General features: G+C 42.1%; 1 protein-coding gene across 1 annotated transcript; it reads right to left on the bottom strand.

Moving 5' to 3' along the window:
• Window positions 1-369: 369 nt before the first annotated feature.
• On the bottom strand, window positions 370-26,446 carry PRSS38 (serine protease 38; the record flags this gene model as incomplete). Its single annotated transcript, XM_079703061.1, has 5 exons — window positions 370-624; window positions 1,102-1,244; window positions 25,080-25,351; window positions 25,939-26,101; window positions 26,293-26,446. The coding sequence occupies 5 exons, from the start codon at window positions 26,444-26,446 to the stop codon at window positions 370-372; spliced, it is 987 nt and encodes a 328-aa protein (XP_079559187.1).
• Window positions 26,447-26,777: the final 331 nt, after the last annotated feature.

The raw sequence follows: 26,777 nt of genomic DNA, 5'->3' as shown, positions 1-26,777 counted from the left end.
CTTCTGCCTGTCATTCTGATAAGCCAGGGTGATGAACATACTCTGTGTGCATGAGGGAGCCTGAACTCTGGGTAGAAAGGTGAACACAGGACTTCTGGGACACTTGCTTTGTAAATATTTAATATCTTCCCAAATCTCAGGTGCTCAGAGCACTCAACCGACGTGCTCTGCCCTCCCAGGCACCCCACCCTTCTGTGATGAGACCAGCCTCTGCCTTCCTGGGTGTGGCCCTGCTCAGCCTCCTCTTGGACCTTGCATGTGGGCCTGGCTGATTGCCCTGACCTTGCTCAGGTGTGTGAAGACTTGGGCTGGAACTGGGTAGGAACAGAGGCATGCAGCCATGAAGAAGCTGGATGAGGGCTGTGGTCCTTACAACATTGACAGGACAACCAGTGAGGTCACAAGGACATTGATGGCAGCCCCCGGAGTGGAGGAGAGGGTAGGGAGTGGCTGAAGAGGTAAGGGTGTGTTTTCTATGTGATACCGAATCCATTCTGAGAAAAAGGAGACTCGGGCATAAACTGCAGGATACATAGGGTATGTGCAACCATGCCCCCAGCTCACTACTCCAATTTGCATCCAGGTGCGGTTGAATTCACAGACAAGTGGGCCCCCAGAGTCACCCTGGAAAAAAAGAGGAGTTTCTTGTGAACTGGGAGTTTGGGGCCTCCTGACTGAGGGTGGCCCAGTGCCAACACTGTGGGATGGGGCCAGGATCCTGCCACTCATGCAGCCCCACCTTGTCAGTGGGGAGGCCCTGCTGCAGGCAAGCAGTGTTCACTGCATTGTCCTGCAAGTAGAGGGTGGGTGCCATGGAGTGACAGTCAGCAGGCATGGCCCCTGGGCAGATGTGGAGCCCTGGGCGGCTCTGGCCAGCACTGGGGTCCACAGGGCCTGACTGAGGCCTGTGTTCCATTTGCACATAAGCTACCCTGTGGCCTCCCACTCAACTCATGGCTGCATGGAGGTGTACTTCTGATCCCCACAGGAGCCAGGTGGTCTGGGACCACCTACCCAACTGGCAGAAGTGCCCTGGGCTTAAAGCAGATGGAAGATCTGAAATCCCTGGGCTTAGTCTCCCACCCCCACAGTGGGTTGTACCTCACAAGCAGTCTTCACGTCCCTGAGGTCCCCGGCACACAGCATGTCTGGCAGAATGTATGACGTGTGTCCATAGAGCAGCTGGCATAGGGGCAATGGGACCAGAGGCAGCTGAACCTCCTGCAGCTTGTCTGAAGTGTCTCCTGTCAGAAAGGAGTACAGGCCCAGTGAATGGTCTTCTCACACCTGTTCTGCAGGGCACACCAAGCCCCAAGGCCTAGTGGGCTCACACTGGAGCTCCTTCTCTTGCTCCCACCCTCCACATGTCTCCTTTCTCTGCAATGGGGACTCAGGCTTTGGTCAATAAAGTTTAAACATATGTCACATGACACTTCCTAAGAGAGATGTAAGAGCCAGGACTTGGTTCAGCCCATTACATTCCCATTGCTGTGGCTCAAGTGCAAACAGCTCCATGAGCTGAGTCCCTGGGTGAGAGTGAGCGGATGACACAGAGTGTGTGCAAGAAAGTAGCCTCCAATTTTTGTGGGTTGTCACTTCATGTGTCCTTGTCTATGCCAATGGATATAGTAATTGCTCCCAGAAAACTTGCACTTTCCTGACCAATGTGAAAGTGGGCCTGCTCTGCCTGGAAAGGAGCTGTTCTCACAGGTTAAAGAAAATGATTGGGTATCAAGTGGGGGCATGTATTTGGGGATGGCATAGCCTGCGGTAGGTGGGGAATCAGTTTTAGAGCTAATGAATGTGTACCTCGAAGGAAGAAAATGGGAAGCAGAATATCAGCAGTGTTTGCAGTTGCTGCTGTGTTGGCAAGTTAATATCAGGAGAGGAGCCATGGAAGAATTAGATGATTGCAAATAGGAATGCAGAGCAATAGAAGGAGTCAAAAAACTCAGGGTTGGGGATGCTGGAGAAGCAACACAGTGAAATGCAGTTAGGAAATACGTTTAACTACTAAGCCAGCTAAAAATCTACCTGAGGCCTTTCATTGTGGCCACAGTGGGGTGACTGGGAGTGAACTTCCCTCTACCATAAGCTAGCAGTAAACATGTCTACCCAGCAGGCAATTATTTCCCACTGGACCTGAGTCAGGGCAGGGCTGTGGCCCCTGAGAAAAGAGAACAGATGAGGCAAGGTCTACAAGGGCTCCATCATCCTGCCTGGGGCACACTCCAGGCTGTGGCATGAGGAGGAGCACAGGCAGCTGGAATCCTCAAAGGCAGATGCCAGAAGGAGGGTTCTCCAGAGAGAAGGACCCTAGAGGGAACACAGGGGGCTTCAGTGCCCCCAGTCTGCCGTTGGACCCCGAGCCATGTGTGCAGAATGTACAATTCCACAGGAAGGGCAGAATGGCCAGGTTAGACTTCACAGTTCCCAGAGTCAAGAGTCAAGAGTGGAGAGTCTTGTGGAGCAACCAAGACATTGAGTGAAAACAGTGTAGATGCAGGGTAAAATATCCCTTACACAGATGCCAAGGCCCACATGGAACCAGGTGGACAGAGGGCCAGAATGATGAGCTCTGCACAATTATTAGCACAGCACAAAGGAAGAGGTGTATCACAGAAGTGGAAGGGAGAAGTCAGCTAGCTGTAATTTCAATGAGTTCTTCAACTGTGGGCTAGTGTGCCAGTTCAGAATGATGAGAAATCAGACAAGAGGAGGATTGCACCCACTGGTAGGTCTTTCCCTTAGGTCTCCACTAGCAGCTCATGAAATATACTCGGGGCACAGCAGGGGTCCACAGAGAGGGCACCTCAGTGCAGGTGTTCAGAAAATGACCACGTACCACTGGGGACCTGTAAGAACACAGCTTGCTTTCCTACTCACATGTGGAGCAGAAGCCTTCTACTGGTTATGTGTGTGGGGGGGGCACCACATACTCCTGCCCTCAGGACCTGGTACAGGTGGACTATTCTGGAGGAAGAGTAGAAACAAGCCCTACATCCCTGGAAAATCTGAGGTGCCAAGAGCCCACATCAGTAACATGAGAGGTCTGCTAACATGAGGGCAGGGTCTAGATCCTCTCAGAGCCATCACAGATACAAAGCAGAGCTTAGCTGCCCCAAAGGTAGAGTAGTAGTGCACAGAGGTCCATTTCCAAATCTAAGACCTATAGCTCTGCCTGAGGCTGAGGCTGGATCAGGGGATCAAGTTTCCTCCTTCTCAATAGCAGCCTAGTAATGAATACCAAGAGCAGCAATTTTCTTCTGGAGGGCAGGCAAAATGTGCTGTGGATGTACAGAGATGTGAAGTGAAGGATGATGCAGGAACAGAGAAACACCCCAGGTCTCACACAGAGCACAGCATTGCAGCAGCCCATCATGGAGGGACCTGAGGCCTCTGGTGCTCTGAAGTCAGTAAGAGCAACAACAGAAGCCACAACCCAGCTCAAGTTCTCACTAGCCTGAATCAGCCCTGCCCCACCCTACTAATGCTTTGGCAGAAGAAGAGGAATGCCTATTTTGGGGTACAGAGACTTTAGTCTTAAATATTCTTCTATAATGTCTAACATTCAACCAAAAATTAAAAGATACACATATATACACACACACATGCACAGACACAAAGGTATGGGGAAGGCAGGAATAAAACACTGGACCCACTGTCAAGAGATAAAACATTGAACACAGTCAGGCCCAGAGATGACCAAAATGTTGAAAGTATATTTAAGGAACATTAAAATAACTATGATTAATATGTTGAAGAAATTATTAAGAAGTAAACAACAAGCATGAAAAAAATGAAGAATTTAAGCAGAGATATGGAAACTACAAAAAAAAAGGACAAATTGGAAATGCCAGAAATACACATTATCAGAGATTAAAAAATTACTTCAATGGGTGTATCAGCAGACTGGACACAAATGAGGAAAAAAATCAATGAATGTGAAGATAGGTTAATAGCTATTACCCATGCTGAAGCACAAAAGGAAAAGAGTGGGGAATAAAGCAAAACAGAGTGCTTAAGAGCTATAGGACAATAGCAGTGTAACATATGTGGAATTATTCCCAGAAGAGAGTACCGGGGATAAGAAATATGTGGAGATACAATGGCCAAGGAATTTCCAAAATTAAAGGCTCTAATAACCAGAGATTCAAGAAGTTCAGAGAGCCCCAGGCCAGAGTAAAACAAGCAAACACACACACTTAGAAACATCATAGTCAATGGAATTCCCTGGTGGTCCAGTGGTTGGGACTCTGCCCTTCCACTGCAGGGGGCACGGATTCAATCCTTGGTCAGGGAAATAGGATCCTGCAGGCCGCATGGCTGAAAGAAAGAAAGAAAGAAAGAAAGGAAAGAGAAAGAAAGAAAGAAGGAATCATAGTCAAATGGCTGCAAAACAAAGTAAAGGAAAAGCCTGAAGACAGGGAGGGTGGGGAAATATTTCATACAGAAGATCATGAATAAGAGTTACAAGTTTCTCATCAAAAACTATGCAAGCCAGAATAAAATGAAGCAGCCTCTTGCAAAGCAAAATAAAACCAGAAAACCGTCTACCCAGAATTCTGTACCTAGAATTATCTTTCAAAACTGAAGGTAAAATAAAGACTTCTTCAGACAAAGAGATCTGTAACTCTTTTTCATTGCTCACAGTGTAAAATTGTACATACATTTTGGAAAATCCTTTGTAGCTTCTCAGAACTGCATAAATAAGTAAACACATTGTCATGTATGTGCCCAAGAGCAATGAAAGCATATATGTAGAGAGAGTTGTAAGAGAATGTTCATAAGAGTTTTATTCACAATAGCCCCAAACTGAAGCAACCCAAAGGTCAGTCAACAGAAGAATAGACAAATGAATTTTGGTATTTATGTGATTAAATATTCCTCAACAATAAACAAAAAGGAGCTAGTGATACATGCAAAACATGAATAAATCTTACAGGGTATACTGAGCAAAAGAGTACTGTAATTCCATTTATATAAAGTCCAAAAACATAAAACTCATTAATGGGGACAGAAATGAGAACAATACTTACCTTAGAAGAAAGAGTTTGGCTGCAAAGCAGTAAGAGAACTTTTTGAGATGATGAAAATGTTAAATGTATTGATTTGAGAGTTTCATGAATGTTTATACAGAAAAAGAAACAATCCTAAAAGCTAAAAATAAGACCAGAGAAGCTCACTGAAGAACATTCAGTGAAGAGTTGAGTGAGTGGGAAAAGTTGTGGTCTTGTGAGCTGAGTGTCAGAGAGTTCTTTTTGTTGGTAATTTTCAGAGGTTTGCTGGTGTGGAATAGGAGAAGAGGGAAATAAAGAAGAAATATGTATTTTATTGAAGTCAGAACCCATGTAATGTTATCTAAGTGACCTAAATAAAGATGGGGCTACTTTCTAGTTATTTTTGGTTTCTTGGCCTTGACTGAGAAACTGCAAAACTGCATTAGGTGGCCCTAGGGTTACTTGGACCTTTTTTTATTTTATTTTTTTTTCAGTATGCGGGCCTCTCACTGCTGTGGCCTCTCCCGTTGTGGAGCACAGGCTCTGGACGCACAGGCTCAGCAGCCATGGCTCACAGACCTAGCCAGTCCATGGCATGTGGGATCTTCCTGGACCCAGGAATGAACCCGGGGCATGAACCCGTGTCCCCTGCATCGTCAGGCAGACTCTCAACCACTGCACCACCCAGGAAGCCCTTGGACCACTTTTGATTTGTGCATCCTAGAGCATGTTCTTGCATTCTAGATGGTTCTCTCACTGAGTTCTGCTGAGGGAAGGCCATAACACCGTGGTTGTATCTTGAATGAAAGGTAAGTCAGGCCCAGGGTCTCATACAGGATGAGAAGATATATAAAGGCAGCTTCCAGCTAGAAGAGAATGGAACCTGCCATTCTTTTATTTAGGTCCAAGCTTCCCAATCTGTGGCCTTAGTTCCTGAGGGGTAGTGGATTCTATGCCCTGGAATCCATGTATATACCATGATTGTCTGTGAGAGATTTGTGGAGAGGATCCTGGGAGATGGCCAAGCAGGAAACACGGAATCTGTCTCCCACCAGGACAACTGCACTGGCAGAATTTGTCTGATGTAAGTATTTTGGAACTCTAGAATCTATTGAAGGCTTGGAGGGTAAATTGCAGTCAACTTTGGTCAATTTCAGCTCTTAACACAGTAACAGCTACACACCCCCACCCCTGAGACAGGCGGCTGTACACATATTACTGGAGAGCTTGCACACAGCATATGAGAGTCAAGGTGAGCAAAGAAGACCCTGTCCTCTGTATATTGGGGATCTGTGCTTTGATTGCTGTTCTGATCACAGAGGTACACACAAAGAGGGAGGCAGCCATTGTTGTTGCACCTCTCTCAATTGTCACAAGCACCTCCTGCTCCAGCTGAAGTGACTTCTAGGGAATTTATGGGGCCACGGCCCTTTTCTCCCTTCATTTTTCACTTTTCTTTTTTGGGATCAAGATATTAAAGACTAGGACATTCAAAAGCAACTGAACATATGGGGAAAATTAGAAAGTAACCATGCATGCCCAGGTAAAGGTTCAGAAAAAACATAAGATCTCAACCTCAAACTGACCCTCTGCACAGAGACAGCCTACACCAATCACTAATACACACAAACTTTTTTAAACCCAGCAAACCCTGGGTAAGGGGGAGGATCTGATTTCCATAGCTACCACATTGTTAGATTAAAATGTCCAGTGTTCGACCAAAAACCACAAAACATACAGAGAAACAGGAAATGGCTCAATCAAAGGAAAAATATAATTAACAGAATCTGTGCCTGAGAAAGACATAAAGGCAGATATATTAGATAAACTTTAAAACATGGTCTTAAAGATGCTCAGAGAACTAAAAGATGTGGATAAAGTCAAGAAAATAATGTGTGAGCAAAGTGGAACTATCAACCAAGATAGAAAATCTAAACACAAAACAAAAAGGAGGGGCTTCCCTGGTGACGCAGTGGTTGAGAGTCTGCCTGCCGATGCAGGGGACATGGGTTCGTGCCCCGGTCCGGGAGGATCCCACATGCCACAGAGCGACTGGGCCTGTGAGCCATGGCCGCTGAGCCTGCATGTCCGGAGCCTGTGCTCCGCAATGGGAAAGGCCACAACAGTGAGAGGCCCGTGTACCACAAAAACAAAACAAACAAACAAACAAAAACAAAAAAGAACTCCAAAGTACAATGACTGAAATGAAAACTTCACTAGACGGATTCAAAGGCAGCTCTGAGCAGGCAGAAGAAAGAATCGGTGAACTTGAAGATAGGACAGTGGAAATTATTGAGGTTGAGGAACAGAAAGAAAAAGATGGAAGAAAAGCAAACAGAGCCTAAGGGACCTGTGGAACACCATCAAGAAGCCAACATGCACATTGTGGGTGTCCCAGGAGAAGAGAGAGTTAAAGGGGCAGAAGAGTATTTTAAGAAATAATAGCTGAAATTTTTGCAAATTTAATGAAAGACATAAATATAAGAATCCAAGGGGCTCAACAAACTCCAGGAAAGATGAATTCAAAAGGATCCACACTGAAACACATTATAATCAAACTTTCAAAAGCCAAAGCCAAAGAGCGAATTCTGAAAGCAGTAAAAGAGAAGAGAATCATCACATACAAGGGATCCTCAATAAGATTATCAGTATATTTCTCATCAGAAACTTTGGAGACCAGAAGACAATGGACAGATATAGTTAAAGTGATAAGAGAAAAACTGTCAAACCAAGAATTTTAATCTGGCAAAACTGTCTCTCCAAAGGGGGGAGGAACCAAGCTATTCTTAGAAATTCCTAGATAAACAAATGTAGAGTGGGTTTGTGACCACTAGACTTGCCATGCAAGAAATGCTCAGGGGAGCACTGCAGGTAAAAAGAAAGGACACTAGACAGTAACTTAAAGGCATATGAAAAAATGAAGATCTCAATAAAAATAAATACATTGTTAGTGATAAGAGCCAGTATTATTGTAACAATGTTTTGTAACTGCACTTTTTGTTTTCTACATGATTTAAAAGACCAATGCATTTAAAAGAATTGTTAGTTTATGTTTGGGAGCACAAAATGTGTAAGATATAATTTTGTGACATCAACAACCAAATTGGCTGTGGATGGAACTCTAAAGGAGCAGAGGTTTTGTATGTTATTGAAGTTACGCTGTTGTAAGTTCAAACTAGAATGTAAAAGGTAATCCCCAAGATAATCATAAAGAAAATAGCTATAAAATAGACACAAAAGGAAAGAAATTTAAACATATTACTACAAAAAATCAACTAAATACAAAAAAATAGTCATGCAGGAAATTAGAGACAAAAAAGCTATGGGGCATATAGAAAACTAGTATCACAATGACAGAAGTCCCTCCTTATCAATAATTATTTTAAATCTAAATAGACTTAAACTCTCCAATCAAAAGGCAGAGATTTTCAGAATGGATTAAAAACACATGACCTAACTATATGATGACTACAAGAGTCACTTGAGATCCAAAGGCACAAACAAGTTGAAAGTGAAAAAATGGAAAAAGATAGTTCATGCAAATAGTAACCAAAAAAGAGCAGGAGTGGTTATTCTAATATCAGAAAAAAAAATAGATTTTTAAATCAAAAAAGTTTATAAGAGACAATGAAGGACATTACATACTAATAAAAGACTCAAAACAGCAAGAAGATATAACAATTATAAATATTTACATCAAAATATATGAAGCAAAAACTGACAAAATTTAAGGGAGAAATAGAAAGTTCTACAATAATATTTGCAGACTTCTATACCTCTCTCACAATAATGGATAGGACAATCAGACATAAGATAAACAAGAAAACAGAGGACTTAACACAATAAGCCAACTAGATATAATAGACATATAGAAAACTTTCCACCCAACAACAGCATAAACATTTTTATCAAGTACACGTGGGACATTTTCCAGGAGAGACCATATTTTAGGCCACAAATTAAATCTCAATAGATTTAAAAATATTGATAGGATGAAAATTTCATGACATTGGATTTGGCCGTGATTTCTTGGATACGACACCAAGGCACATGTAACAGAAGAAAAAATAGACAAACTGGACTTCATGAAGATTTTAAAATTTTGTACATGAAAAGACACTATCCACAGTTGCCTTTTTAAGGCAACCTGTGGTCTAGGAATAGATATTTGCAAATCATATATCTTATAAGGTATTAGTATCCAAAATATATAGAAAACTCCTAAAATTCAACAACAAAAAACCCCAAACAGCCCGATTCCAAAATGGGCAAAAAACTCAAATAGACATTTCTCCGAAGAAGACATATGAATAGCCAATAAACACATGAAAAGATGCTCAACATGCACATCAAAACTGCAATGAGATACCATTCCACACCCGTAAGGATGGCTACCATCAAAACACAGAAAACAACAAGGGTTGGCAAGGAAGTGGAGAAATTGGAACACTTGTGCACTCTTGGTGGGAATATAAAATGGTACAGCTACTATGAGAAACAGAATGGACGTTGCTAAAAAAATTAAAAATAGAATTACCATTTGACCCAGTATTTCTATTTCTGGGTATATACCTAAAGAATTGAAAGCAGGGGCTAAAATAGCTATTTGTACATCCATCTTCATACCACCATTATTCACAATAGCTAAAACATGGAAGCAACCCAAGTGTCCACTGACTGATGAATGGATTACCAAAGTGTGGTGTATGCACACTATGGAATATTATTCAGCCTTCAAAAGGAAGGAAATTTTGCAGGCCTAAATAGACATTTCTCCAAAGAAGACATACAGATGGCCAACAGGCACATGAAAAGATGCTCAACATTGCTAATCATTAGAGAAATGCAAATCAAAACTACTGGTGTATCACCTCACAGCAGTCAGAATGGCCATTATTATAAAGACTACAAATAATAAATTCTAAAAAGGTGTGGAGAAAAAGGAACACTCCTATACTGTTGGTGGCTTCAGCCACTAAGGAGAACAGTATGGAGGTTCCTTAAAAAACTAAAAATAGAGTTACCATATGATCCTGCAATCCCACTCCTGGGCATATACCCAGAGTAATTCGAAAAGATACATGCACCCCAATGTTCATAGCAGCACTATTTACAATAGCCAAGACATGGAAGCAACCTAAATGTCCACTGACACATGAATATATAAAGAAGATGTGGTATATATACACAGTAGAATATTAGTCATCCATAAAAGGAATGAAATAATGCCATTTGCAGCAACATGGATGGACCTAGAGATTATCATATTAAGTGAAGTAAGTCAGACAAAGACAAATATCATATGATATCACTTATATGTGGAATCTAAAAAAAATGATACAAATGAACTTATTTATAAAACAGAAACAGACTCACAGACATGGAAAACAAACTTATGATTACCAAAGGGGATACTGGGGGTGGGGGGAGACAAACTGAGATATATATATATATACTACTATATATAAAATAGATAAACAAGGACCTACTGTATAGCACAGGGAACTATATTCAATATCTTATAATAACCTGTAATGGAAAAAAATCTGAAAGAGAATATATATATATATATATATATATATATATATATATACACACACACACACACACACACACACACACACACACACACACACACACATATAGTTTAATGGGTATACAGTTTCAGATTTACAAGATGAAAAGAATCCTGGGGATGGATGGTGATGATGGTTGCACCACCAATGTGAATGTATTTAACACCACTGAACTGAACATTTAAAAATAGTTAAGGTGGTAAATTTTATATTTTCTGTATTTTAACACAGTAAAAAAAAAAAAAGATTTGTGCTACGAAGTTCCCTCAAATGAGAAGACCCAAGAGGGTCAGGATCATAAAGCAGATACAAGTTACAGTGTTCTAATTTCCCTATTTGAGAGATGTTTACATAGGTATGCATTATATTATTACAAACAAACATAAAGAGGATCATGTATGAACCAATGAATAATGTCTTTTGAACCATGAATTAGGATGACTCCCATTCTCTGCCCCTGATGGCCAAAGAAAGCAAGATAGACAGATACCAGACATATGAAATGACACTGGATGTCTGATAAGGGAGAGAGGACTGGGATGAATTTGGGAAAGGTCTCCTAGAATGAGAGTACCGTGGAGAATGCATATGATCTGGGCCTACAGAGATCGTGGGTGTGCATCCCCTCATTCCCCTGCAGAGGTTGGGGTGCAGACATTTTAAAGATAAACCTGGGGGACGAGAAATATTGCTAGATGAGTGGTCCTGGTTTCAGAGTAAACTGAATTTGAGTATTGGGTCAATCATTTCCTGAATGAGGTTAAAAATGAGACTATTGAAAAGTATGTTGGAGGATTACTGAAGGTATAAAGCAACAATAATGTCAATATAGTGTGCAGAAGTAAAATATAGAACAATAGCATAAGGACTTGAAGGGGGAAATGGAGTTATACTATGTTAAGTGTTTATCTGTTAAGCAGTAAACTATAAATTGAGGGGAAATGAATTTCATTAATGAATCCAATTCTCCATACTTTCCTACATATATGCCCTTTGCCTTATGTCTTTGCAGTCACTCCCGTTGAGAGGTGTAATGTATTTTCTCAGTCCTTAGGTCTGAATTTTGCCACATGACATTCTTTGTCAATGGGATTTGAGCAGACGTGTTGCAAGCAAAGGCTTCAAAAAGTGTTGTGTTTCTCCCATAATTCAAAAAGAGTCATGTACCACAATGTTCATTGCAGCACTATTTACAATAGCCAGGACATGGAAGCAACCTAAGTGTCCATCGACAGATGAATGGATAAAGAAGATGTGGCACATATATACAATGGAATATTACTCAGCCATAAAAAGAAACGAAATTGAGTTATTTGTAGTGAGGTGGATGTACCTAGAGACTGTCATACAGAGTGAAGTAAGTCAGAAAGAGAAAAACAAATGCCATATGCTAACACATGTATATGGAATCTAAAAAAAAAAAGGTTCTGAAGAACCTAGGGGAAGGACAGGAATAAAGATGCAGATGTAGAGAATGGACTTGAGGAGACGGGGAGGGGGAAGGGTAAGCTGGGGCGAAGTGAGAGAGAGGCATGGACGTATATACACTACCAAATGTAAAACAGATAGCTAGTGGGAAGTAGCCGCATAGCACAGGGAGATCGGCTCGGTGCTTTGTGTCCACCTAGAGGGGTGGGATAGGGAGGGTGGGAGGGAGACGCAAGAAGAAGGGGATATGGGGATATATGTATACGTATGGCTGATTCACTTTGTTATAAAGCATAAACTAACACACCATTGTAAAGCAATTATAGTCCAATAAAGATGTTAAAAAAAAATGGAGAAACGAGGTGAGCTCGCGCTCTAGAGCACGCGCTCTCCGCAACAGGCCGTGGGCGGGGCTGCTTTGTAGGGCTTTCGTCAGCGGGGAGGGGAGGGGCCGGAGTCCTCGCGGGGCTGGCACAGCCGTGCTGCTCCCGCTCCAGGTTGCGGGGCGGGGCACGCCATCTCTGCACGCAGCCGGCTGCCGCCGCCATCTTGGATTGAGGTGTCAGGGGCAGCCCTTTAGCGCTAAGAACTCTGGTCTGAAGTGCTGCGTGCGAGGCCTCCACACGCAGCCAACTGGGAGCAAGTGAAACCAGACTAAGCAGAAAGGAAAAGAAAAAAAAAGGTTAGACTTTGTTTTATTACCGGATTCTGTTTTACTCCGCGGGAATTGTTAACGGTTTTTTCTGGTGACAAATCTCTCCTCTTTCCCGCTCCTCATTCTTGAGGGGCGCTGAGGGGCAATGGTCCATCTCTGTAAATGTTTCCTGCTGATTTGTGGTGTCGTCATAACCCCAGGTAGAGCAGCAGAGCTTCTCCCCAGCAGCCTTTAGATGTGTTTGATGGTCGCCAGGCCTCAGCCCTGTTTGTAGCCCTGAACGACCACCATTTGAAGTTTTATAGGTTCTAACTTTTGGAGACAAAGGATACCTTACAGTTTAGGATGCACGGGCCAAATATTAGCAAGAAGTTAGTGGTCATTAAGGGCCCCAGGAAAGGTAAAAGCCAAGCAATAGTAGGAGGGCCTGTTTCACCCCGCTCCAAATTATGCTGAATAGTTTGAAGGTAGGGCCGGTCTTGTTTGCCACCATTGCCACAATGGCTGTTACTTTTTTTTTTTTTGCGGTACGCGGGCCTCTCACTGTTGTGGCCTCTCTCGTTGTGGAGCACAGGCTCCAGACGCGCAGGCTCAGCGGCCATGGCTCACGGGCCCAGCTGCTCTGCGGCATGTGGGATCTTCCTGGACCGGGACACGAACCCGTGTCCCCTGAATCTGCAGGCAGACTCTCAACCACTGCGCCACCAGGGAAGCCCGAAAGCTTTATTCTTCGATTTAAAAATGGAGCTGGGACAAAGTGAGAGAGTGGCATGGACATATATACACTACCAAATGTAAAATAGATAGCTAGTGGGAAGCAGCCGCATAGCACAGGGAGATCAGCTCGGTGCTTTCTGACCACCTAGAGGGGTGAAGTAAGGAGGGTGTGAGGGAGATGCAAGAGGGAGGGGATATGGGGATATATGTGTACATATAGCTGATTCACTTTGTTATACAGCAGAAACTAACACGACATTCTAAAGCAATTATACTCCAAAAAGATGTTTAAAAAAAGGTGTTGTGTTTCTCCACCACTGCCTGTGGACGTTTTCTGGCCAGCCTGCTGGACAGTGAAAGATGCATGAATCAGAGTCTAGTACTCCAGCTCAGTCTGTCACAGGCCAGCCCATAGAGAGACAACCATCAGATACACAGGCAAGCTCAGCCATAACCAGCAGGACCAAGCAGCTCAAGACCTGTATATGTAAAAGTGTTGCCAGTCTGGGCTAAAAGGTAGTGTGATGTTCGAAATGTCAAAAAGGCTCTGGGCTCCAGGAGAGGCTGGGAAATTTGCTCAATGTGGTATTTTTCAAGGCCTTTTTAAGAAGTAGCTACAGAGCAGGATGTCTCAGAGAACAGTGCCAAGAGCCATGGAAAACAATGAGTCATTCAAAATCTTAGCAGGTTTATTGTAGAAATTGGGGAACTAATTCTAAAATTCATATGGAAACGCAAAGGACCCAGAATGCCCATGATAATCTTGAAGAAGAGAAACAACTGTGGAGGATGTGTAAGACCAGACTCATCATAAAGTTATGGTAAACACAGCACTGTTGTACTGGAGAGATCCATGTGGCAGAATAGTAAGCCTGGAAGTAGACCCACACACGTACGGTCACAAGATGTTTGACAAAGGTGCCAATACAGGTCAGTGGGAAAAGGCGATATTCTTTACAAATGGTGCTAGAGCAAGTGAATATCAATATAGAAAAAAGTGAACCTTGTTTTTTTTCCCTCACATCACATGCAAAAAATTAATTTTAGATGGATCTTATAACTAAAGGTAAAAATTAAACTCATAATGCTTCTAGGATAAATGGAGAAATTATCTTCATGAGCTTACAATAAGCAAATCTTCATAAGCAGGATACAAAAGACCCAACATATGAAAGAAAAAAAACAAGCCATAGTCTAGCAGAGAATATTTACATACCTATCAAAGTACATGTATCTAGAATATATAAAAAATTCTACAGATCATAAAACCTCGAGAAGCTATCACGACACAATGATTGGCATAGCCAAAGTGAAAAAGACTGACACTATCAAGTGTTGGCAATGATGTGGAGCAACTAGCACTCTCATACATTGGTGATGGGAATATAAAAAGTCACAACCAGTTTATAAAGCAGTTTGGCAGTTTCTAATAAAGTTAAATTTACCCCACCCTATAGCCAACACATTCTATTACCAAGTAAATCCCCAAGATAAGCAAGTACGTATGTTCACAAAAGGACTTATACAATAATATTTGTTGTAGACTTTTTAAAGGAATATGGATAAAAGAAATTTTGCCAAGTTCACATAATGGAAGATTAAATGACAGAAAAACAAGAAGACTACTGATATGAACAACAATGTGGATGAATCTCACAAACAGTAGGATGAAGGAAAGAGAAAAAAGAACACATGCTACATGATTTCTTAAACATGAAGTTTAAGACAAAGCATATCTGGGCTTCCCTGGTGATGCAGTGGTTGAGAGTCCGCCTGCCGATGCAGGGGACACGGGTTCGTGCCCCGGTCCGGGAAGATCCCACATGCCGCGGAGCGGCTGGGCCCGTGAGCCATGGCCGCTGAGCCTGCGTGTCCGGAGCCTGTGCTCCGCAACGGGAGAGGCCACAGCGGTGAGAGGCCCGTGTACCGAAAGAAAAGAAAAAAAAAAAAGACAAAGCATACCTAAGAATCCACTGCCAAATCCAAGGTCATGAAGATTTACTCCTATGTTTTCTTCTAAGAGTTTTTTGTTTTGTTTTGTTTTGTTTTTTTGCAGTACGCGGGCCTCTCACCGCTGTGGCCTCTCCCGTTGCGGAGCACAGGCTCCGGATGCGCAGGCTCAGCGGCCATGGCTCACGGGCCCAGCCGCTCCGTGGCATGTGGGATCTTCCCGGACCGGGGCACGAACCCATGTCCCCTGCATCGGCGGGCGGACTCTCAACCACTGCACCACCAGGGAAGCCCCTAAGAGTTTTATATTAACTCTTAAATTTAGGTTGTTGACCCATTTAAAATTTTGTGTATGGTGTGAGATGGGGGTCCAACTTCATTTTTCTGAATGTGGATATTCAGTTGTCCCACCATCATTTGTTGAACAAACTATTCTTTCCCCATTTAATGGAGTGGCACCCTTGTCAAAAGTCAATTGGCTATAGATGTATCCATTTATTTCTGGGCTTTCAATACTATTCCACTGATCTATATATCTATTCTTATGCCAGTACCACATTGTTTTGATTATTGTAGCTTTGTAGAAAATTTTGAAATCAGGAAGTGTGAGTCTTTCAACTTTGATCTTTTTCAAGAGTGTTTTGGCTATTCAGGTCCCCTTCCAATTCCATAGGATTTTGAGGATCATTTTTTCCATTTCTGCAAAATGTTGGAATTTTGATGGAGACTGCACTGAACATGTAGATCACTTTGGGGAGTGCTGACATCTTAACAGTATTAAGTTTTCCAATTCAGGAATGTGACTTGTCTTTACATTTATTTAGGTCTTGTAAAATTTCTTTTAGCAATGTTTTGTAGCTTTCAGTATACCAGTCTTTCACTTCCTTGGAAAAATTTATTTATAGGTAATTTTCCTTTTGGATGACATGGAATTGTTTTCTTAATTTCCTTTTTCAATTTTTCATTAATATGTATAGAAACTGATTTTTGTGTGTGTTGATCTTGTGCCCTGCAAATTTGTTGAATTTGTTTATTGTCTGTCATCTGCGAAGAGAGATAGTTTTACTTCTTCATTTCCTATTTGGATGCCTTTTATTTCTTTTTATTGCCTAATGTATCTGTCTAGAGTCTGGTACAATATAGAACACCAGGGGTGAAAATGAGCATCCCGCCTTGTTCCTGATATTAGGGGTAAGTTCTCAGTTTTTCTTCACTGAGTATAATGTTAGCTGTGAGTTTTTCATAAATACCTTTAATCATCTTGAAGAAGTACCTTCCTATCCCTAGTTTTATGAGTGTTTCTTTAAATTATGAAAGGATGTTGGATCCTGTCAAATACTTTTTATCCATCACTTGAGATTATCATATGGTTTTTCTCCATTTTTTAATGTGGTATATTACATTGATCAATTATTGTGTGTTGAACCTCCTTTGTATTCCAGAAATAAATCCTACTTTGTTGTAGTGTATAATCTTTCTAATATACTGTTGGATTCAGTTTGCTGGTATTTGGTTGATGATTTTTGCATATATATTCATGAGGGATAGTGGTCTGTGATTTTCTTTTCTTGTGGCATCTCTGTCTGGCTTTGGTGTCTGCGTAATGTTAGCCCCATAGAATGAGCTCCTCTCTTATTTTTTGGAGAATCTGAAAATAATTGGTGTTAATTTTTCTTAAAATGTTTGGTAGTATTCACCAGGGAAGTCATCTGGTCCTGGACTTTTCTTTGTTGAGAGGTTTCTGAATACTGATTCAATCTTTTTACTTGTTATAAATCTATCCAGAAATTTTATTTTTTCTTGATTCAGTTTTGATAATCTGAGTGTTTATAGTAATTTTCCCATTTCATGTAAGTTATCTAATTTGTTGACATAGAATTCATTGTAGTATTATCTTATAATCCTTTTTATTTCTGTAAGGTCAGTCGTGATGTTCCCTGTTTCATTTCTGATTTTAGCTATTTGTACATTACTTTTTTGTGTGTGTGTGGTCAGTCTAGCTAAAGTTTTGTTAATTTTGTCGATCTATTCAAATAACTAAATTTTATTTCATTCAATCTAATTTTTTCTATTCTCTATTTCATTTTTTTCTACTCTAATCTTCATTATTTCCTTCCTCTTGCTAGCTTTGGGTTTAGCTTGTTCTTTTTACAGTTCCTTAAGTCATAAAATGAAGCTATTTATTTGAGGTCTGACTTCTTGTATAGCTATAAATTTCCCTCTGAGCATTGATTTCACTGCATTCTATAAGTTTTGGTAATGTGTTTTTGTTTTTATTCATCTCAAAATATTTTCTAATTTAATATGTGATTTCTCCTTTAATCCTTGTTTGTTTAAGAGTTGTAACATATTCTTTGGAAATAAGGAAAGTAAACCTAATTGAAAGAAGTATAATGCTAGGAATAAAGAAATTAGATTAACATGTGCATAAAGCCAGATAAGCATGTCCTGTATAAAACAACAGTAAAAGAGAATAATCTTGATTGTATAAAAAAGATGGAATGAAAATACTGGAAAACAGTAACATACAAAATGGAAGTAACATATGAAATAATAAAACATATATATGTTTAAATTTATAAATATATGAAACAGGGTATTTTTTCCTTTAGATAACATGTATAACTGAACATACATGGGTATATATGTTCATAACTCATGTATGTTCAGGTATGCATGTTAAAAATTTAAGAAGAGCTACAAGAAGATTAAAAATTGGAAATTTAACTTGCAGAACAGTAGACAGTAAAAAAGTAATATAGAAAATCAGGGACTTCCCTGGTAGCGCAGTGGTTAAGAATCCACCTGCCAATGAAGGGGATGTAAGTTTGAGCCCTGGTCCGGGAAGATCCCACATGCCAAGTGGCAACTAAGCCCATGTGCCACAACTACTGAACCTCCATTTTAGAGCCTGCGAGCCACAACTACTGAGCCTGTGTGCCACAACTACTGAAGTCCACATGCCTAGAGCCCATGCTCCACAACAAGAGAAGCCACTGCAATGAGAAGCCCGTGCACCACAACAAAGAGTAGCCCCCACTCTCAGCAACTAGAGAAAGCCTACATGCAGCAACAGACCCAACACAGCCAAAAACAAAATAAATTAATTCATAAAAAAAGGAAATCAGTCTATTGGAAAGGGAGAATGACGGGGAAAATATTTAAAAGAAAGCAGCAAACAGACAGTACAAAATAATAATTTAGAAATAAGTCTACACATGGGATTTCTGGCTAGGATGGAGTGAAGAGGTCAGCAAACCCTTTCTCCAATAAACAAGTATAAAACTGAACAAAATTATTTTTTAAAATTTCAGGGCTCCATAGGTCAAACAAAAGCAAAGGAAACTTGAGAGGTGCTTATTCATGAACAACTGGTGGAACTTTGGGTAACAATGGCAAAAGTCTGACCTAGTTGTCTGGGGCTTCACCACTCTTGACACTCCTCTATCTCTGCTCTGTCACTGTGGTAGTTTTACCTTGGTAGGGCTGGCTGGGAAAGCAGTTTTTTGGCAAGAGGGAGAGAACTTGATGTGGAGGGGACAGCTAAAAAAACCAACACTTTGTACTGTCATTTAAAGTATTTAGATTTGTAGGAAATGAGTAAGGAAGACCTAAAGCAGTGTTGGTCTGAGACTGTCATTCTGGGTGGGGTGAACAGTGTCTCTGATGGAAATATATGGGGACTCTGGAAATAAGAGAGCAATAGAAAGGCTAGATAAATCTCCACTGATCCCTGGGATGACTGTGTAACTATATGTATAAACATGGAGGCACAAGTGGGCTCATTGAAAAGTAAAAGCTGAGGCAGACTCAAGAGTCACACAGACTCTAAATGTGTTCACCAGCCCCTACACAAAACCCACTGTCAAAGGTGGAAGCCTTAGAAGTTTGAGATGCCCAAATCATTGGCTAACCAATGAGATATTAAGACACAGTGGTGACACTTAAGAAGCCAGAATAAAAATAATAAATATAAGAATTAAGGGGCTTCCCTGGTGGCGCAGTGGTTGAGAGTCTGCCTGCCGATGCAGGGGACATGGGTTCGTGCCCCGGTCCAGGAAGATCCCACATGCCACGGAGCGGCTGGGCCCGTGAGCCATGGCCGCTGAGCCTGTGCGTCCGGAGCCTGTGCTCCGCAACGGGAGAGGCCACAGCGGTGAGAGGCCCGCATACCGCAAAAAAAAAAAAAAAGAAAAAAAAGAATTAAGAATAAAAAAATGAGCACAGACCTCAGCAACTACAAACTACAAGAGAGATTCTGCAAACTAAGTCCAGGCAAATTACTCAAAACAAAGCAAAAGAAATCAAAACCTTCATGGAAAATCAGAATCCAAAGTTCTTACAATGTTTTATGTATGTCCAGTTTTCAACAATAAAAATTCTATGCAAAAAATAGGAAAGTATGACACATATTCAGGAAGAAACAAGTCAATATAAAGAAGCTCTGTGTGGCCCCAGGTGTTGATTTTAGTTGATAAATATTTCAAAACAGTTGTTATAAGTAATGCTTAAAGAATTTTTTTTAACTACATTTAAAAAGTTAAATGAAAATATCATGATAATGAGTTAACACATGGGGAATCTTAGCAGAAATACAGAAACTATAAAAAAAGAATAAAATGGAAATTCTAAAGTTGAAAAGTTCAGTAACCAATATTAATAATTCAGTAGGTTGGATCAACAGAAGATATGAGATAGCAGAAAAAATAATCAGTGAAATTGAAGCTAGATTAGTAGAAGTTATCTAATTTAAAAAATAGAGTATAGACTTCCCTGGTGGTGCAGTGGTTAAGAATTTGCCTGCAAATTCAGGGGAAATGGGTTTGAGCCCTGGTCTGTGAAGATCCCACATGCTGTGGAGCAACTAAGCCCATGTGGCACAACTACTGAACCTGCACTCTAGAGCCCATGAGCCACGACTACTGAAGCCCATGTGCCTAGAGCCTGTGCGCCACAACAAAGACAAGCCACTGCAATGAGAAGCCCATGCACTGCAATGAAGAGTAGCCCCTGCTCACCGCAACTAGAGAAAGCCCAAGAGCAGCAATGAAGACCCAATGCAGCCAAAAATAAATTAATTCATTAAAAAAAAGAATAGAGCAAAAAAAATGAAGAAAAGTGAACAGACCCTAGAGACCTGTGGATACCATGAAGCACATCAACACACATGTAACAAGACTGCCAGAAAAAGGGGAAAGGAGAGAGGTGAGAAGAGGAGAGGAAAGAGAGAGAAAGAGGGTTGAGGGAGAAAGAGAAGTGCAAAAAGAACTTGAAGAAAATGTGTCCCAAAACATCCTGAATTTGATGAAAAAGAATATTCATATCTGAGAATCTCACTGAACCTCAGGAAATATAAACACAAAGAGATACACATCTAGACACAATATGATTAAACTCCTGAAAGCCAAAGACAAAAGAAAATCCTGAGATCAATAAGAGAAATGCAACCAATTACATGGTGATAAACAGTATGGTTAATAGCTGACTTCTCACCAGAAACAATGAAAGCCAGAGGCAGTAGAAGAACAGACTCAAAAGTGTTGAAAGAAAAAACCCTTCAAGGAAGAATTCTGTATCAGAACTATCCTTCAGACATGAAGGTGAAATCAAAATATTCCAAGATAAATAATGTATAAATATATGTATCTATTATAGATTTTCTTTGTGGTTAACATTATATAATGCTTCTATATATACATGATTATTTTACATTGCTGATCTTTTATTTTCAAATGCATTTTAACAACAGTGCATTTTTACTCCCCTTTCTTCAAGATTACTGTTTTTGACATCATATTTTACTTCTTTTTGTTTTGTGTATTACTTAACTACTTATTGTGGATATAGATGGTTTTGTTACTTTCATCTTTTAACCTTCTTACTAGCTTTGTATGTGGTTGATTTACTATCTTTACTGTATATTTGCCTTTACTGATGAGTTTCTTCCTTTCATAATTTTCATGTTCTAGTTGTGGCTCTTTTTCACTTAGAGAAGTCCCTTTAACATTTCTTGTAAAGCTGGTTTGGTGGTGCTGAACTCTTTTAAGTTTTCTTGTCTGTAAAACTTTGGATCTCTCCATCAAATCTGAATGAAAGCCTTGCCAGGTAGATTATTTTTGGTTGTATGTTTTTCCCTTTCACTCTTTAAATATACCATGCCACTTCCTTCTAGCCTGCAGAGTTTCTGCTGAAAAGTCAGCTGATTGCCTTATGGGAGTTCCCTGTATGTAACTTGTTGCTTTTCCCTTGCTGCTTTTAATATTCTCTCTTTATCTTTAATTTTTGCCATTTTAATTACAATGTGTCTTGGTGTGGTTGATCCTGTTAGGGACTCTGTGCTTCCTGGACTGATGTCTGTTTCCTTTCCCCAGTTAGGAAAGTTTTCAGCTATTATGTCTTCACATATGTTCTCTGCCTCTTTCTCTCTCTCTTCTCATTCTGTGACTCCTATCATGCAATTGTTCATATGCTTGATGTTGTCCCAGAGGTCTCTTAAACCGTCCTCATTTCTCTCTATTTTTTCTTTTTTCTGTTCTGTTCAGCTTCATTGATTTCCACTACTCTGTCTTCCAGCTTGCTGATCCGTTCCTCTGTATCATCTAATTTATTGTTGATTCCTTCTAGTGTATTTTTCATTTTAGTCATTGTATTCTTCATCTCTATTTGGTTCTTCTTTATATTTTCAAATTCTTTGTTAAAACATCTAACTGCTTGCTCCATTCTTCTCCCAAGTTCTTTGATCATCTTTATGATCACTACCTTGAACTCTATCAGGTAGATTGCCTATCTCCACTTCACTTAGTTCTTCTTCTGAGGTTTCATATTGTTCCTTTATTTGGAACATGTTCCCCTGTCACCTCATTTTGACTAATTTGCTGTGTTAATATCTATGTATCTGGTATGTTGGTTGCATTTTCCCACCTTGGATAAATAGCCTTTTGTAGGAGACATTCTATGCATCCCAGCAGTGTAATCTCCTCTGGTCACCAGAGCTATATGCTCTAGTGATGCCCCCTATGTGGGCTGCGTGGGTCCTCCTACTGTGGCAAGCTGAGTGCTGAGGATTGTCTGGTAGGCATGGCTGACCCCCACTCAGATTGGTTGCCAGGCCCTGATCTGTGTGGAGGCTGCCAATTGGTTGTTGGTGCCAGGTCATGAGGTGGCTGCCTGAGTAACACTGTGGGGTCCTGGTGCTAGTGCTGGCTCACTCGTGGACAGAGTCAACGTTCTGGTGTGTGTGGTCATGGGGTCAGGATTCTTGGATCTAGTGTTGGCCTACTGGTGAGTGGGGCTGGATCCCAGGGTGGTTGGCTGAGGAGTCCAAGATATCTCAGAGCTGGTGTTGGTCTGCTGGTGAGCTGGCTGCTTCCTACAAGATAGGGTGAAAGGCTGTGGTGTTTCTGGGGCTGGTATATGCCTGGTGGTGCGTGGGGCCAGGGGCCAGGAGATGCTGGACCTGGTGTCTGCCCACTGGTGGGCAGAGCCAGGTCCTGGGGTTTCTCGTTGCACATCCTAGGGGCCCCAAATCATGTGTATTGCTCTGCTGGTGGGCAGTGCTCAGGCCCAGCTTGTCTCAGGGCTGGTGCCAGCTTGATGGTAGGTGAGCTGGATCCTGCCATAGCAGGCTGTGTGTCTGCAGTTGTCCTGGGCCTGTTGTCCACCCACTTGTGGGTGAGGCTGGTCCTGAGGCCAGAGCCAGCTCACTGATGGGTAGGGCCAAGCCCCAGGGGTTTCTGGGACTTATGCCTCCCCACTGGTGGATGGAGCTGTGTCCTGATGTCTCTGACTGCAGGGCCTTGTGTGCCCTGGGTCTACTGCCTGCACAGTGACATGTGGGGCCAGGTCCTGAGCCATCTGGTGGACAGGGCAATGTCCAGTGCTGGCTGTTGTCTCAGGAAGTCTTAAGGCAACCTGTCTATTGGTGGATGGGCCTGTATCCAGCCCAGCTAGTTGCTAGAGTTGAGGAGTCCCAGTACTGGTGACTATAGGCTGGTGGGCAAGGGTAGGGCTGAGTTCTGAGGCTAATAAGCTAGATGGAGGATTCCAAAATAGTGCTTGTCAACACAAGTGTCCATGTGGTAGAAAGAGCTCCCCAAAATAGTGCCATCAGTGTCTGTGTCCCCAGGGTGAACTCCAGTTGCCTCCTGCCTCTCTGGGAGACCCTTCAAGATCAGTAGGTGGGTCTGACCTAGGCCCCTTTCAAATCACTGCTTCTGCTCTGGGTCCTGGAGCATGTAAGATTTTGCATGTGCCTTTTAAGAGTCTTTATTTCTCACAGCTTTCTGGGTCTCCCAAAATTAAACCCTGTTGGCCTCCAAAACCAAATATTCCTGGTGCATGACCCCAGGACTGGGGAGCCCAATGTGGGGCTCAGACCCTTTTCTCCTTGGGGAGAAGCTCCATATTTGTAATTATTCTCCTGTTTATGGGTCACCCACCCAAGGGTATAGGTCTTGACTATACTATGACTTTGCCCCTCCTATCCATCTCTTTGTGGCTCCTTCTTTATATCTTTAGTTGTAGAAAACCTTTTCTGGTGGATTCCAGTCTTTCTCATCAATAGTTGTTGCATCAGTCGTTGTAATTTTGGTGCTCCAGTGAGAAGAGTTGAGCTCAGGGTCTTCCTATTCCGCCATCTTGGCTATATCTCCCTAACTCTGGTCTCTGTCTTTTGATTTGCAAGTTTAACCCATTTACACTTAAAGTAATTACTGACAAGGAGGAACTTGCTTCTGTCATTTTGCTACTTATTTTCTACATGCCCTATAGCTTTTTCCCCCCGCATTTTCTTGTATTCCTGTCTTCTTTGCATTTAGTTGATTTTTTGTAGTGAAATGTTTAAATTCCTTCTTAATTTCCTTTTGTGGTTACCATGGGGACTACATTTAACATTTAAAGTTTTAACATTCTAATCTGAATTTATATCCACTTAACTGCAATAATGTTTTTTTACTTAAGTAAACCAGATATGAAACTTTCTTAAACTGGTATAAGATACCAATCTGAAATCTCCAAACCAAGCCACAGACTTAATAGTAAACCATTAGAAGCATTTCCATTAAAATAAAAAACAAGAAAAGGAGACCTAGTAACATTTCTACTAGAGGTTCTAACCATTGCAATAAGAAAAATAAATAAAAGATAAAATATAGGAAAGGAAGTGATGAAACAATCTTTATCTGAAGAAAATATGATATTAAAAAATCTAGAACAATTAAATAATCAACTGACAAAATATTATAAATGAGTACTATATGGTGGTTGGAAACAAGATCAATTAACAGAAATCAACAGCTGTGTCTGATTAGCAAATGCAATTAAAAATAATATTTTAAATAACCATAAAAATTCTAAATTATGCAGATTTAAACCTAGAAAGAAAGTGCAAGGCTTTTATGGATAACTAGAATAACTAAAATGTTTTTCATAGGTTAAAAAAAGATTATCTCTAAATTGAATTTAAAATCTTAAGAAAAACTATGCTTGGAAATTTGTGTTCTCGGTATACTAAATATTAATTCCACACTCAAAGTAGATGTAACTACTTCTCTGTAAACAACAAAGCCAGCCAGGAGTAAAACAAAATTCTACATTGACAGGGAAACAGATAATGATTGAGGGATAGGGATTCCAGTCCTCAGATACTTGCAACCCCTTAATGGACAGAACATGTTCTCTCCTGTAATGTCATAGAGCCATCATCCCTTCCACAAGCTCCAATAATGGGATTGAACCTGCACTTTGTTTTCTTACCTTGTTGGGAGATGGATCCCCATCCTGTAGCCCAGCAAGAAAGGTTCGAAAGAGTCACATCTGGGGGTGCAATACAGATGGGAAGCACAGAGTCGGAAAACACAATGCGAGTTTTCAGCTGCACCAGAGCGATGTCACCTCCAACAGGATGGTACATTTCATATGTGGGGTGTATGATCACCTTATTCACCTCAAACCATTGGGTGTGACTGCCTGCAACCCTGAGGTCCACAAGGCCCACATACATATCAAATGCTTCAGTGATCTTGCTCCTGTAGGGACAGAGGACAAGGGCATAGTGGTTCGAGCACCTTGCACCTGGGAAGAGGAGCTTCCATGAGATCACAGACTCAGGGAGTCCTGGACCATGGCAGCCTGTGTATCCAAGCTCTCAGCCAGGACATGGAAAGCAAGCCCTTCCAGCACATTAGGGAACTGACTGTCTGGCAGAATTGCTCCCAACAAAGCCCTGACCTGAGCCCATGGAGGATTCAGGGACCCACCAAGACCTGCTGGACAGCCCAGGATGGTGAGCTTGTCTGATGTACAATGAGCTGCCAATGAAGATAAGTCTTTCATCACCTCTCATCCTGTGATTTGTCCTCTCTTCCCTCCTCTCATCTAAGATGTGGCTCCTCTCCTCACCTCTCATCCTATTATGTGGTTCCACACCTTTCTGGAAGAGCTGAGGGCCCTAAAGGAGCCCTCAGCCCTGTGCAAGAAACTGTAGTGGATGGAGCTGTGTGCTGGGTCCCACTCTCTCCCCTGCCTCCAAGAAGTCCCTGTCCTATGTGACCCCCGTGGTTGGTCCTGCAGCCCTAGACCTCCATGGGAATGGTATCCAGCACTGCCCACTCACCTGTCAAAGCAGTGGGCGGCTGACAGGATCCAGTATTCATCAATGATGGACCCACCACAGATATGGAAGCCTGCATAGTGCACACTGACCTGCCACGGCCACTTTTTCTCGAGGGTATCCACGCCTCCCATGATCTTCCCCTGCATATGACGCTGGCCACAAGCTGAGGAAAGGACAGAGTATGCGAGTAGCAGTGGCACCAGGGCAGGCGTGGCCACAGGCAAAGCCGAGGAGGGTGAGTGGGCGGAGGGAAAAGGGGGAGGGCCGCGGAAGACTGGGTCTCCACCCTTGGGGGGAGGAAGCCCGGGATTCACTGCAGGGACCACCGCCAACCCGGGCTTGGAGGGGTCCTACCCACATCACGGCTAAAGGCGACCCCCTCACTGGCAGGGTGCCTGTGGGCCGTGGCTGCAGCCTGGGTGTGAGGCAGGAGAAGCAGGAGCAGAAGGAGGCTCAGGGTCCTGGACTCTCCAGGCCCAGTGCGAGGGCCGGTCAGCGCGGCGGCCATGAGGTGGGAGTGCCTCCTGGATGCGAGGGCTAGACCATGCAACTTGTGACGTCACAAACATGCGACAGTGCCCAGGCACGCGATGTCATTAAAGCGCGACAGCATAAACACCGGCTCTCTCACTCTTCAGCTGGGAGCCAGCTCTCAATGGTCCTCCCCTGCATCACCCCCCAACCCTGCTATGGCTGGCTCGCTGTGGTCTCACTTCCTAGAGGGTAGTCAGTAGGCTCTGGGTGGTCTTGCTCCCCGGATGGTGGTGGTGGTCATTGGTTTCTCTCCCCACTCTTGGCTGATGCAATGGAAATAATTTCGTCCTGTGTCTCCCAACACC

Source organism: Hyperoodon ampullatus (assembly GCF_949752795.1).
Source record: "Hyperoodon ampullatus genome assembly, chromosome: 4".
Lineage (NCBI taxonomy): Eukaryota > Metazoa > Chordata > Mammalia > Artiodactyla > Ziphiidae > Hyperoodon > Hyperoodon ampullatus.
This window is presented reverse-complemented; position numbering and strand designations above follow the sequence as displayed.